The sequence below is a fragment of the Phragmites australis genome, chromosome 5, assembly GCF_958298935.1.
Source record: "Phragmites australis chromosome 5, lpPhrAust1.1, whole genome shotgun sequence".
Taxonomy (NCBI): Eukaryota; Viridiplantae; Streptophyta; class Magnoliopsida; order Poales; family Poaceae; genus Phragmites; species Phragmites australis.
The window spans coordinates 6,128,361-6,142,284 of record NC_084925.1 but is presented as its reverse complement, the minus strand read 5'-3'; the positions used below and the strand labels follow the sequence as shown (position 1 = coordinate 6,142,284).

The following is a 13,924-nucleotide window of genomic DNA, read 5'->3' as shown; positions in this document are numbered from 1 at the left end:
TTGGAGGTTGTTTGGGAAATTTTGGTGGATTTTAGTCTTATTATTTAGTCTTAATCATGTTATTCAAGGCTTATTTTGGCTATGATACTAGGAAAAGACTTAGTTTTAGTCCATATCCACTATGTTATTGCTTTAAACCAGTATTGATCTTGCTTTGCTATGAAATTTCTACTGTCCTTATTTATAATGAGACTAAAGGGTTGCTTATTGGGTTTGTTATATGTTAGGAAAACTAAATGGGAATTGTAGGGTTGACCATGGTGCTTCTAATTGCTAAATATTTGATTTGGGTAGTTGATTTAATTATAGTTATAGTACCATAACCTCTCTGCTTGGACTGAAATTTGACATGGACTAAGACAATTATTTATGCATAGTCAATTGGGGCTTTTGCGTTTTACTCTTTCTTTTCTTAAATATATGCCCAATTGCATAGTTATCCTGCATAGTGTTTTAAAACAATTGGCATTTTTTATGAATTTAAAAGGGACTATGGACAAAAGTGGATATTATACTATCTTGGGATGGACTGAATTTAATAGAGAGCAATGAACTAGCTTGGGATGGACTAAGTAGCCCACCTGAGGAGCAAGTAAGACCAGTTGTGGAAGTTACTCCCACCGTGAGACCAAACAAAAAAAGATCAAGGAATTTCAGTGAGAAGGAATATGAAATATTGGTGTAAGCATGGCTCAATATCAGTATGGATGTAGTCAAAAGCCACCGATCAATCTCATTCTACATATTGAAAGAGAATTTATGATTATTTCCACTCCAACAAGAACTTCACCTCAGATTGTACCCAAAATTCCCTCATGCACCGTTGGTCTGCAATTCAAGAAAATGTCAATATGTTTGCTGGATGTATAAGCCGGATTGAGGGTAGAAAGCAAAGCCGGAGTGTCTTACCAAGATAAGGTTATTGACAAGTTTCACGTATAATTTTATTATCTACACATCAACATGAATTGGTAGCCATTGATGGTATAATTCACTTTTAGAGTGTGGCTTTTAGCTAGCTTCGTAAAGAGTGGGGAGCTTTGAAGAACATTGATATCATTGTGAGACCCAAGTAAATCAAAAAAGTATGCCAAATCTAGAGATCTTGTGAAGCAAGGGCTTCTAGAATGATTGTAGTCTCGTGAATATAGTAGTTGTACATATCTTTCCATGCAGCCGAGTAATTCTTTCACTTCCAATACATATAATCAATGGATCCTAACATTCCCGGAAAACCTCGTGCCTCCCAAAGTGCAAGTAATCTATCAGTATCATTCTCATTTGGTGATCTCAAATACTCGTCTTTGACAAGCCTTTTCAGACTATCTATAGCAGTACTTTCTCCGATATGAACATAATCATCCGTAGCATCCGCTGCTACTCCATAAATTAGCATTAGGAATGATGCAGTAAGCTTTTGCAAACAACTTAACCCAAATTTACCGGCTGCATTTCTTTTCTACATAAAGTAGTCATCATATTCTTCTACAACACGTATTATGCGTACAAACAGAGAACACCTCATTCTAAACCTACGTAGGTACGATAAGAATGAGCCATACATATCACGATCTATAATAAAAGATAAATAAAAATATATGTACTGATTACAAACCCGCGCCTGAATAAAGTAAGGTCATCCGTAGGATCATCCGAGAAGTAATATTGATACATTCTCAAATGCCTTGCTTCTCTGTTTCGATGAACTACTTAATGCCCAAGGACAGATCCGTCATGGTGCGGTTCCTTATTAAGCTGATATTGATTATGTGCTATGTGTGCTGCAGCAATAATGAATTCATCGTCATCATCCGATGATGATGAATCCAAGACCTCTTACATGAGAAAACTACGACAACTCATCGCAAAATAGATTAATTTCTCCTCAGGTGCTGCTCGGCATCAATGGCGTGGTGGTGCCTGGTTCGACTCACAGTGATGTCGCTCAGGAGGATCCCATGCGACGCTTTTTCTTTTTGTAGTCGTGGTGCCTAGTTCGCCTCACTGTGGTGTCGCTCGGGATTGCGTGGTGGTGCCTGGTTCGGCTCACGGTGACGTCCCGGTCACACACACGATGGACGGGCAGCGTTGGAAGGGAGACTAGAGGGGCGACGCTGGGCGGCACGACCAGCTCAGGGAGACTATGCGCGTAAGAGTTAGTTGGTACTTGCCTACGTGGATGAATTATTAAATATAGGGAGTCACAAATAGAGTATATACGGGAGGAGGAAAGATTTTAGGGAGTAATTTTTTTTATGCCTCTCCATATGTATATATAAGGAACCAATTTAAAAGTGTCTCTTGAAGATGCTCTTAGATGGTACAACTGGTGTACTTGTGTTGCAAATACAAACGAACTTAAGACTCAATTGGATAGACATACTTAGATCTTGTGTTTTTAATTTAAGATAAAATAATTTAATTATTTATTTTTAAATAAAAATAAAAATAAAATTACTCATCTAAATATCTTTAGTATACCTACAACTTTAACTTCACAAATTTCTGAAGTTAGAAATATATGGCTTCAAATTTTTTTTAGAGTTTTACTAAAGGGCCTAAATGTATTCATATATAACGTTTGGAACTTTTGAGGTGTTGATCCGTGAAATAGTTGTGGTGTAAACCAAAAAAGGTTCTACGCATGCAGCGGAATTCTGTTCTGATTTGGATCCTGTGCTCCCCAGCTTCTACGCATGCAGCGGAATTCTGTTCTGATTTGAATCTTGTTATCTCCGACACTTTTCGTCGTTTTCGATGATAAATTTTCGTTTTCCTTTCTTGCAAACCATGCCCATTCGGCTGGAGCACCAAGATCTCGATTCGTTTGCTGAATTGAGCTCTGTCTGATTCAATTACAGGGATGGAGAGCGACGAGGAGACAAGGAGAGTGCCGGAGCTGGGCCTGGAGCTGCCGGGCGGCCCTTCCACGTCGGGCAGGGTGGCCGGCCAGGGTGCCGGCGGCCCGGACCGCGCCCAGTCCTCCACGGCGCAGGCCAGCGCGCGCCGCCGCGTGCGCAGCCCCGCGGACAAGGAGCACAAGCGCCTCAAAAGGTGTGAGATTTGTATTGGTACTCCTACTTGTAGCAAGCAACGGCAGCATACTGTGATTACTAGCTATGGGAGTACAATTATTTTTTTAGAGGATGGAAGTATAATCTACTGCTCCACAATACAAAGTCGATAGGCACTAGGTAGTACGGAATTCAGTTTGGTAGTACGGAAGAAGGGATGAGTCACACGGGTCTGAAATTTGATTGGCCAATTTGATGAGGAAAAAATATCTTTAGTATTTTTTAGAGGAAAGAAATATCTTGGTGATGTATGCTAGCAATGCATATTTTGGTTTCAGCGGTGGACCATGTTGAATCCACATCAGAGCTAGGTCCCCTTTGTGGAGTTTAGATGTGAAAAGAATGCTTGTGGAGGTAGATGGTTTGGAGGACCATGCTTCGCAAACATGATCCGAAATGCCGATTGAGCTTGTTAAGTAAGGTTTTTAGATAACGATGCTCAATTTGTTCGAATTGTACTTTCTTTTAGGTGAATCAGTAGGAATTGAAGGAGGTTAAAATTATGTTGAAGGCTTGAAGCTTGCTGAAATAAGCCAGTGTGTTGGCCTATATATTTCTCTGAAGCCTTGCTCCTTGCTTTCATGACTTGAACGTAGCGTGATGTGCTACCTGCCCATCTAAATATTTGTTAGGTGAGATACAATACAAGTGGAGTGGGGAAGAAAAGCATAAAACAGTTGTGGACATATCACATACCCCTACTCATAGGTCATAGCATCTGTATTATAGGTCATAGCATCTATATTATCTGACAGAGCGAACTTCGAGCTTTTGACACCAGTGGTAGCGTTTGTATAATACTTCCATAACTACAATGTGGCACCATTGCGTCAATGCTTTCTTAATATATGAAACTCGGCAATAGCACATTAACACTAGTGCCATCCCTAAAAAAAGTACTAACATTAGTGCCATTGGATGGATAAGTATAATATCCCAACTAAGATTTTAGCTGGTATAAGTTCAGGTGGGAACTCCCTACCGTTGCTTCCTAAAATAAGTTTTTAGCTGGTATGCTAGTGTAACATTTTGCTTCAACCAGCGTAAGAACATTAGTTTATATCACCCACATTATGGAAAACAATTTTTTGTGTTCAAGTTGAACTCCTGGGTGAATTGGTGTTAGATTAATATGAATTGTGGGAGAATATCAAATTTGTCCAATTACAAAATAGTTGCTAGTTTACTATTTATGAAGTTCTCAATCCTATGATCTCTCCCTTTCCATGTATTGTATGCAATGTACATACCATAGTTAATCTGGTCTTAGGTCTGGAAGATGGGTTGATTTGCTATGTTTGTGACTTGTAAAGATTACTAAGGAACCGGGTATCAGCCCAGCAGTCAAGAGAGAGGAAGAAGGCTTATTTGACTGATCTAGAGGTGAAGGTGAAGGAACTGGAGAAGAAGATTCGGAGATGGAAGAGAGGCTCTCCACCCTCCAGAATGAGAGCTAGATGCTCCGACAGGTACACTTTGTTTGATTCGCATCCATTGATTGCTAAGTATTTGGTTTGTACAAATTTATGTGTAGTTGATTATTTGGCATTCTGTCGGTTTTGGTTGGTACATGTTAGCTTCATCGGTTATGGACACAATGTTAATTTCCTATCTCTATTGTACTCATAAGTCATATCTTGTCTGTTCCATCAGAATTGAAACCACTGTCTTATATTCATATTTTTATTCTTCTTTTGGACTATATTTTTATTATTATGTTACTAGCTCCTTTAGTGCCTGTTGGTGCACAAACAAGATTTGTTGGTTAATGGATTGTATTCTATATGATCATGGAATTTGGAATTATATTGGGATGAAAGGTTTTTTGTTTGTTAAATAATGGTGACCACCAGTTGTATGATGCAGGCATAAAACATGTTCTGTTTGGAGTTTCTCTCCCTTGTGCAGATACTGAAGAACACCACTGTAAGCAGAAGAGGGCCAGGCAGCACTGCTAGTGGAGAGGGCCAATAGCACAGAAGATGGCAGGAAAATAGTAATGCTTTATGCTAAAAAAACATGCTTATGTTGAATTGATTTGGTCAGGGTGTTTTCTGGCCTATCGAGCTCCCCAAAAACTGAGGTGAAGAATATGTGCAGACGGTCATACTAAGTATCTCACTGTATTACTATATGATGTGCAGACGGTTCAGAAAAAAACTTGTGGAATGGTTTAACATATGACATATCATTTTGAGGTTAACATGCTTTACATAATATTAGTTGAACATGTGCGTTGTAACATGAGCTGAAAATTTACTCACGACGCTTTTCTGATCTGGACGCCTAGCGGCCTAGTGGTTCATGGGCTGCGGGCCTGCGGTGGAAGCGCAGGCGTGGGCTAGGAGTGAGGGCAGAACATGAGGAGGACAGCACGTGGAAGTAGGACACAGGAGGGTGTGGAAATAATTATGTATTTTTTAAGTAGTAGAGACATACTATCTGCTATTTTTTTTTTATGATATCTATAAATGAGATTGTGCAGTGGAGCTATCTATAATTTTTTTTTGAATGAAAAACAGTGAGGAAAGCCCTCACTGCAGGCTTTTATTAAACAAAAGAAGCACAGCTATATATACAAAGGAGAAAAGGAAAGGAAGAAAAAGGAACACTATACAAGTGTTTGTAACCAATCTAAGACCAGAGTCTTAAGAGGGAGGCTCATTCTATGCGATTGTACAAAGACAGTATCCTTGAAAGATTCTTTCCATCTGAGGAAGTTAGCCAACGACCTATTAAAGATCTTGGCGTTCTATTGCTTCTAGATTTCCCATGCAGCAATTGAGAACACTTCCATGAAGAACTTATGCTGGAAATTGCTTCTGGCTTCCTGGATCATATGAAAGAAATTCAACTCCTGAGTCCAAGAAAGACCGATTGTTGTCCAACATGTGGTGCTGAAATCACAATCAAAGAATAGGTGGAATGTTGTTTCCTCATCAATATTACGACTGCAAAGCACACAGTTATAGTCATTTCTGTCAATTCTGTAATTCTTTCTCTTGAGCAGGTTTCTGGAGTTGAGACGATCCTTGAAGAGAAGCCATAAGAAAACTTTGAGCTTTGCAGAGCACTTGGAGCTCAAAATCTAAAGAAAAGGAGTTAGAGGAGCCAAGTTTTTAAAAGGAAGATCATAGAACGTAGTTGAATAGGCTTGAGAACCCCAGCAGCAGATCCAACCATTATTCTCTGAGTTACCATGCTGAATTTTATCCATATGGTCTTGCAATTACTAATGTGCTTGACTGGAAAGAGGGATATGAAAGTGACTATTGATATCCTCTCTAGCGAGAATTGAGCAATGGAAACGTTTTGGTTGATTGCAAACGTGGAAAGTGTTGACAACTGATTTTTGAGATACTTACCATTTCAAATATCATGCTAAAGTAGAATAGTGGAGCCATCTCCCAGAGCCCCAGAAGCAATACCCCTAAAATGATCACTAAAGTCCATGATGTCTTTCCACCAGGAAGACCCTTTTGCCATCATGGTGTGCGGGGTACGACCTCCAACATAGTGAGTATTCTATAATAGATTGAACCAGGGGATGTCTTCCTTGATGTAGAACTTGTAAAGGTGTTTTACTAATAAGGCCTCATTCTACATGTATAACTGACCACCTCCATACCACCTTTCTTCTTGGGGATACAAACTTGCTTCTAGTCCATCAAACACTTACCCTTCAGAAACAAGGCATTGCCTCTCCAGAGGCAGTGCTTTCTATCCCTATCAATTATCTCAATGACCTTCTTAGGAAGCCTTAGGGTGCACATAGCGTAGGTTGGTAAGGAAGAGAGAACTGAATTAACAAGAGTCAGACTACCTGCCATCCTAAACTGGGAAGATGTAGCGGTAAGCATTCTTTCCAACTTATTCATAAGGGTAGAAAGGTCCTCAACTCTAGGCCTTGTGGTGCCCAAAGGCAAACCAAAATATGTGAAGGGAGATACCCTACCTTGCAGCCAAAGACCCCGGCAAGCTGAGAAACTTTTTCAGGGCTTACATTGATTGGAACCATGCAAGACTTGGAGCAATTTACTTTCAAACCAGTTGATAGAGAGAAGGAATGCAGAATGTCCTTGAGCCATAAAAGCTCTCTTTGGGAGGCTTTCATGATTAAAATGGTTTCATCAACATAATGCACAATAGGGAAGTCCTCCGTATGAGTCAGGTTGATAGGAGGTGTAAACAAACCCCTTTGTCGACCCTTGTTTATGATGCATTGTGGAAGGTTTGCAACAAGGACAAATAAGAGAGGTGAAAGAGGGTCACCCTGTCCGACCTCTCTTTTGCAATGGAATATTTTTTCAGGAACTCCATTGAGAAGAACTGCGAAGGATCTAGACTCTAGGATGCTTTGAACCCAATTGATCCACTTATCATCAAACCCTAGTTTTTTCAGCATCAATAAGATAGCCTGATGTTTAGCTGTGTCAAAAGCTTTTTAAAAATCTAGTTTTAAAATGATGATTTCTCTCTTGGAGCTGTGACATTGATGAAGGAATTCATAGGCCCAACCTAAGAAATCCTGAATTGTTCTCCCTTTAATGAAATCATATTGATTTGTGTGGACTAGCTTTAGAATCATTGATTGCAGCCTGTTGGCTAACACCTTTGTTAACATCTTTAGGGCCACATTTAATAGAGAGATAGGATGTTAATCATTAATCTTAACTAGGTTATTAATCTTCAGAACCAGAGTGATAAATGAGTGTTAATGGATTGAAGGTTCAGCCTACTCAAATAGAAGTCATTGACAAGTTGATAGAAAACTTCTTTGATGATGCTCCAACATTTTTTAACAAAGCAACCATTGAAGCCATCAGGCCCTGTGGTTTTATCTGAAGGCATATCTTTAATGACCCTACCAATTTACTTTGAAGAGAAGGGCTCTGATAGCCTAGCAAGGTTCTCCCTTGGTTGAACAAGACTATCAAGGTCAAAAAGCATAACAGGGTTATCTGAATGATCCATCATCTCCCTGTAAGTTTTCGAGATTATAGCTATCTTTTCCCCATGACTCGAAACTAGTCTTCCTTCACTATCCTCCAAACTAGTAATTGTGTTGATCCTATAACTCTTAGTGGCAGCTGCATGGAAAAAATATGGGTTTCTTCTCCCAGCCTGACCCACCTGATGGCGAACCTCTTCCTCCAATACTCTTTTTGAGCCTTCAGAGTCTAGAGTAAATGAGTTTTGGGGATGATTCTAAAATTGTATTCCTGAATGAATAAAGGCCTTTGCTCCTCCAGTTTGTCCATGACCTCCAAGGCCAGGTTACATTCCTTAATGATGTTATTCAACATGGAGAGAGATTTAGCTCATTTCTTAAGAACACCTCTGAGCCTTTTTGAATTTGACAGCCAACTTCTGGGCCACATTGGTAGCCTTAGCTGGTGCACTCCAAGAGTTCTGCACCATGTCCATGAAATTGGGATAATCCACCCAAAAATTCTCAAACTTGAAGATCATCGCCTTTAGTATGTTAGTTCCAATCTGAACATAGCATGGGATGTGGTCTGAGGTGGGTCTAGGCAAAGGGATGAGCAAAGAGTTAGGATATAAGATGGTCCAATTAACTGAAGTGAAGCATCAATCAATTTGCTCCAACAAGGGATTCCCTTGAATGTTACTCTAAGTGTAATTTCTGCTTTTGAGAGGCACCCCTTCTAGACCTAACTTTTTGACGACTTCATTGAAGATAAGCATATCATTGTTGTTCCCTCCCAGCTTATTTCTATCCTATGAGATGCGATAGAAATTGAAATCTCCCAAGATCATCCAGTTTTTTGTGTTTGACATGTCCAAATTAAACATCTACTGAACAAAGCTACCCCTTTCTTCCTCGTGACAAGGGCCATAAACTGACGTGACAAAGCTCTCCAAAAAAATAACCATCCCTACAAAAAACGATACATTCCAGCCAACAAGGATTCCCCCAGAAGCCCCCGAAGAGGGCACAAAAGCAAACTTATTGAAACATTTGGGGGCAATTTTCCTTATGAAGAAAAAATCAATAACCTCTTTTTTAGTTTATTGAAGGCAGAAAATTGCACAAGAGTTTCCTTCAATTTTGTTGCCAACCACTGACCACTTATCTTCATGATACAAGTATCTGACATTCCAATTTAGGATGTTCCAACTTCTATAGTGGATACTCATTGAAAACCAAGATCAAGATGAAGGAAGGAAACCCTTGCTCATAGAGCAAGACTCTATTATCGGATGGAAAACAGTGGAGGATGGTGTTTGCCTGAACCAGAACATGTTGAAGGATGTTTAAAATTCTCAAAAATGAGAGGCAGAGAAAAGAACTGGACAGAACTGAGTAAGATAAAAGGGGTGAGGCGTTGATTTCCTGAAAGGGATGAGGACTGCCAAACGAAAGAAAAACTTCTCATAGCTCTGCAAGACACCTAAAAGTTGTTGTGCCAAATCCAAAGATCAAAGTTCCACATGGTCCACGCAAACACACCAATAGAAAAGATGCACACAACCATCCTCAGCATCGAGTATAAACATAACAGCCAAAATGCGGTTAACTAGAGGATTATAATAGTACCAGAAGTGCCAGCTAAACACGCCCAAAGCAACAAACCCAGAACACTAATAATCCCAAAAGTTCCAAAAGAGCGTTTAGGACTTAGAATCGCCACCACCCAGAGGAGAAGCAAAAATTGAGGGATATTACAGCCAAAAGGGGAACAGACACCCGAAATAACCATGAAATATTAGTTATCATTGTTTCTAGTGTTTCTGGCGCATGAGACCTCTCCCTTTATTGCCCTTGGCCTCAACAACTTGTCTTGCGCCACCTCCCCAGGAGGGATGCTACATATGTCCACTGCAATGAGCTGAAGGTATCAACCGAGATTTCTGGGTAAGAGTTCTGAGCTTGTTCTAAATCAAATAGGTTAGAGAACTTAACATGGCCCAGAAATAAGATGTTGGTAGAAAGGTTGCCAACATTGACCATAGTGTGGGTAGGTATTTTGGGAGAACTAATGCTACATTTATTTTCTATTGGAGAGAGGGGAAGTGAATAAAATTCTTTTGCCTTTGGTTTTGTTTTCTAGCCTCTTGCTCCTCCTTGTCGACCCCACCTGTGTAGCAAACTTTGAGAGATTCAAAGATCAGAAGCCACCTCATTTAAGGACTTACCCTTCAAGGAGCTTTGTCTGTTGTATGTCTTGGTGATCACTTTTTGGGCTTTTAGATCATATTTGCATTCTTTTACTTTGCCCAATAGCTCCTTTGAACCTCATGAAGTCCCCAACATACCCATAGAGTTCAGTGAGGGCAGAGGCTCAATCTCCTTAATGGTCACCTTGCTGGAGGACTGGAGTAACTACAGCAAACGCTGATAAGGAAACAAGAACTTGTTTAACTTGCAATGCATCTAAGAGAAGACAAGCAACAAAGAGGCTTGGATATTGAGCCACCAAGAGGAAGACTGAGTCCCTGGGAAAGCTCTTCCAAGAAGGTTCATTGAAGCATTGAAGAGAAAAGGGCCAATCCATTCTAACAAGGCCTCAAATTGCCCAGGAACCACCAGCTAAAGATATGGCTGACACTATCGGTAAGATGAAGAAGCCTCTGACCGTTAAATTTCCACTGGTCCCGTTACTAGAGGAGGAAGAACTGAGCAACAAAGAGTTAGCACCTAACGAGTGGGACTGACCAAAAAAGTGCTACTGAGGATGCACATGTTGTTGCACTGGGCTTGGGATTGTGGGGGCTAGGCAAGCCAACCATGCTGCTGACCCATATGGAGCGCCTACGTCGCTTGCTCCCAAGCTGGATCGGGCTAGCCTTGCTGTTGCTACGGCAGGAAGAGATCCTGAGCCGAACCTCCCTAAGGTACCACCAGCTGAGACAAATGAGGGTTACCATTGTTCTGGAGGAGCATGTCCTCGTTCAGGGGGATGTCATTGGCAAAGTTGTTGTGGAGGATGTAAACTGGCACTGTTCACGATCTTCCCATACAAGTCATTTCATGTCCTCGGCGGATGATCAAACTTCACGGTATTGACCACACATTATTGAACAAATAGCAAACCAGAACATAGGCCTTACTACAACAGCTAGAGTACCAGTGGACAAGTTTTCCAAAGGAAGAGCAAGCCTGATCCAAGAACTCAATCTTCATGTAATCTAAGGGAAATCCCAAGAACATGTACCAACCAATGCGGTAGTAAGGGGAGTTACGCAGGTTCAAATCTCTATCATGATAGATGAAACTGACAGTGAAGCCATCTATATCATGGGGGTTACCATTGAAGAGCCTGTTTCTTTGGAAAGTATCTCTAAGCTGGAAAAAGACCTATCCCAAAGGGGTGCTAGTAGGAATACTGAACAAGGAGGCGCAGCTCATTCTGAATGTAGTTGCAAACCTAAGGGATGAGGACATGGTATTATTAGGGGGTCATCTCCTCATCTTCATCAATGGCAATGACATACTCCTCATGGTTATGCACCTGATTACCAAAGAGGGAGACTTGAGCACGTGCAATCCGATCTTCACCACCATCCTCCACCAACGTATCAGGAGGGATAAACCTCATATGATCGATCGTGAAGTTTGGCATGGAGGAGCTTTGAGGAATTTTATCAGTTCTAAAAACCCTCTTAACAGTGGACAGCACAGGGAGGACGAGGGAGGAAGATGAAGCAGTTTGTTTTGGGTAGGGAGGAATTGACACAGTGCATGTGCACTCCACCATTGGGGGTTTGACTAGGCCGAGTTGTCATATATGTTGCTTTCTTGGGCAATCTTGACCTTTGATCGATGCCTAAGATCAAATCTTTTCTTGCAACAATGTTTCTCTATGTGTTCATAGGCAAAACAACTTCTACATCTTATATCTCTGTTATAGTCTCTGACAAAGTGTCCTAAGCCCAAGCAATAAGAGCAACTTCAAAGGTGGCTACTAACAAGTTTTCACAGCACATGGTTGGCATGAGCTGACATAGCATGAGTGTGGGGTTACACATCAGCACTGTGACGAGAGGATTGGAGGGAGCAAACCACAACTTTTGAAGAACTTGGCCTTGGGGCCCTCCCACTTTCTACTTGATTGCCCTTGGGAAGAAGGACAGAGTCAGGAGAGGGTTTTATGAGCCAAAAGACACAATCTTTTTCTTGAAAAGGGATTGAGAGCCCAAGAGAGTCATCCTATGCAAATCGGATAGCTAACCTATGATGATGAAGAGTAGGTCTACGAGCCGCAAGGCTAAGGCACATGTGGAGTAGCTCAGAACGACTAATTTGAAGGGCATTTTCCAAATGTGAAGAAGGCCAATTTGAACCCAACATGGGCGGGCTCCGCCCGCAAACGCAGCCCATTGAGCACCCAGGAGAAGAATAGGAGACCAAGTGCAAAGGAATTGAACAAACAAACTTCCCGAATTTGATTTGAGATTGAGCAAAAGAAAGAGGCGAGGAGCAAAACTTGGGAGGACTAACTTGAACAAATTTAGAAGCAAAAGAAACTTTCTTGGAATTTTATCTCTTGTTTCAAGTAACAAGAGTCCATTGTTTTTCCTCTTCCTGGATCCAGAGCTCTCTTTCTCTTTGCCAATCAGAACATCCATCCCACCAAAGGTGGAAATAGACATCAAACCAAGCAGTGGTGATTCTTCTCTTAGAGTAAATGAATTGGTGGGATGTAGACATCAAACCAAGCAGTGGTGATTCTTCTCTTAGAGTAAATGAAGAAAGCAACCTCCTTGGAGGCAACCGAGAAATGAAAGTGATGATCAGATTCAAAGTGCACATGAAAACCAACTAGCGTCCCGCCAAAAATAGCATTGAGAGCTAGGCTCACGGAATACTCTGAAAGACAAAAAGTAGTCTTCAAAACACCATCAGCAAGAAGAAGCAGCCATGAGTTGAGGAAGAGGGATGATGTACCAGAGAGTTGAAGCTGGCTAGAACCTTCACTTGGAACTTCTTGCCAAGGGAGAAGTCCTAAACCTTCGATTGTGCAGGCGAATTGTAACATCCTGAGTTTTAGAATTTTAGAAAAATAGCAAAATTCACTCCTTTTTTAAAAAAAATATCTAATTATCTAAACCACATAAAATCAACGAAGTATATATTTAAATATAAATATACTTGTGTGTATATGTTCAAATATATTATCTTGGCTAAGTACTCCAGAGAGCACAAATTAATTTCTAAATTAATCCCTGTAATACTTTTAATCATATGCATTCTAGTTTAATGGTTTTTATGGTTCTTTTTAAGTGGAGATTTGAATTTGAATCTCTCTCAAATTCAAATCCATTTTCTTATATTCAATTTAATGGAAATCCAATCAAATTCAATTCTTTTGAATTCAAACCCCTCTCGAGTCCAGAGGCTTCGTGTTCAAACCTTTTTCCTAATTCAAATACCCTTATTTGAATTAATGGCCAAACTCAACTTCAAATATTCTTTTTGAATCAATCTCAAAGCCTATCCAAATCTAGATTCATTCAAATCTTTGTCAATTTCGTATTTGAATGAAAGTAGAATCGTTCAAGATTTTTTCAAATGCTTTCTGGTTTAGTTGCTTCACAAATTGAATTCAATTCGATTCAAATCGTGATTCAAGTTCGAATCTCATATTTAAATCCTCGTACAAAATCATGTCGATTCAAAATCAATTTCAATTATCATATATCCAATTTCATTTTGGATACAATTTGAATTACCCCAATTCAAATTCAAATTCCAGATTATTTAATTTCAAATCCAGTTTCAGATTCGACTACTTTTATTTTGAATCATCGTACATCTAGTTTACAAATTTGATTTCATACATTGAATTGTCAAATGTTCTCTGTCTCAAGATATTTTCTTCTCT

The 13,924-nt window shown here is 40.2% G+C and overlaps 1 protein-coding gene across 3 annotated transcripts; it reads left to right on the top strand.

Annotated features, from left to right (window-relative positions):
* The first annotated feature begins 2,608 nt into the window (after window positions 1–2,608).
* LOC133917405 (transcription factor HY5-like) lies at window positions 2,609–5,298 on the top strand. 3 transcript variants are annotated; one of them, XM_062361307.1, is made up of 3 exons: window positions 2,609–3,054; window positions 4,388–4,543; window positions 4,983–5,298. In XM_062361307.1, exons 1-3 carry the CDS (start codon window positions 2,864–2,866, stop codon window positions 4,987–4,989), a joined length of 354 nt encoding a protein of 117 aa, XP_062217291.1. In that variant the 5' UTR covers window positions 2,609–2,863; the 3' UTR covers window positions 4,990–5,298. The 3 variants fall into 3 exon arrangements, with proteins under 3 accessions (XP_062217291.1, XP_062217290.1, XP_062217289.1); XM_062361306.1 differs by having other exon boundaries at window positions 4,941–5,298; XM_062361305.1 differs by lacking the exon at window positions 4,983–5,298 and having other exon boundaries at window positions 4,388–4,922.
* The last annotated feature ends 8,626 nt before the right edge of the window (window positions 5,299–13,924 follow it).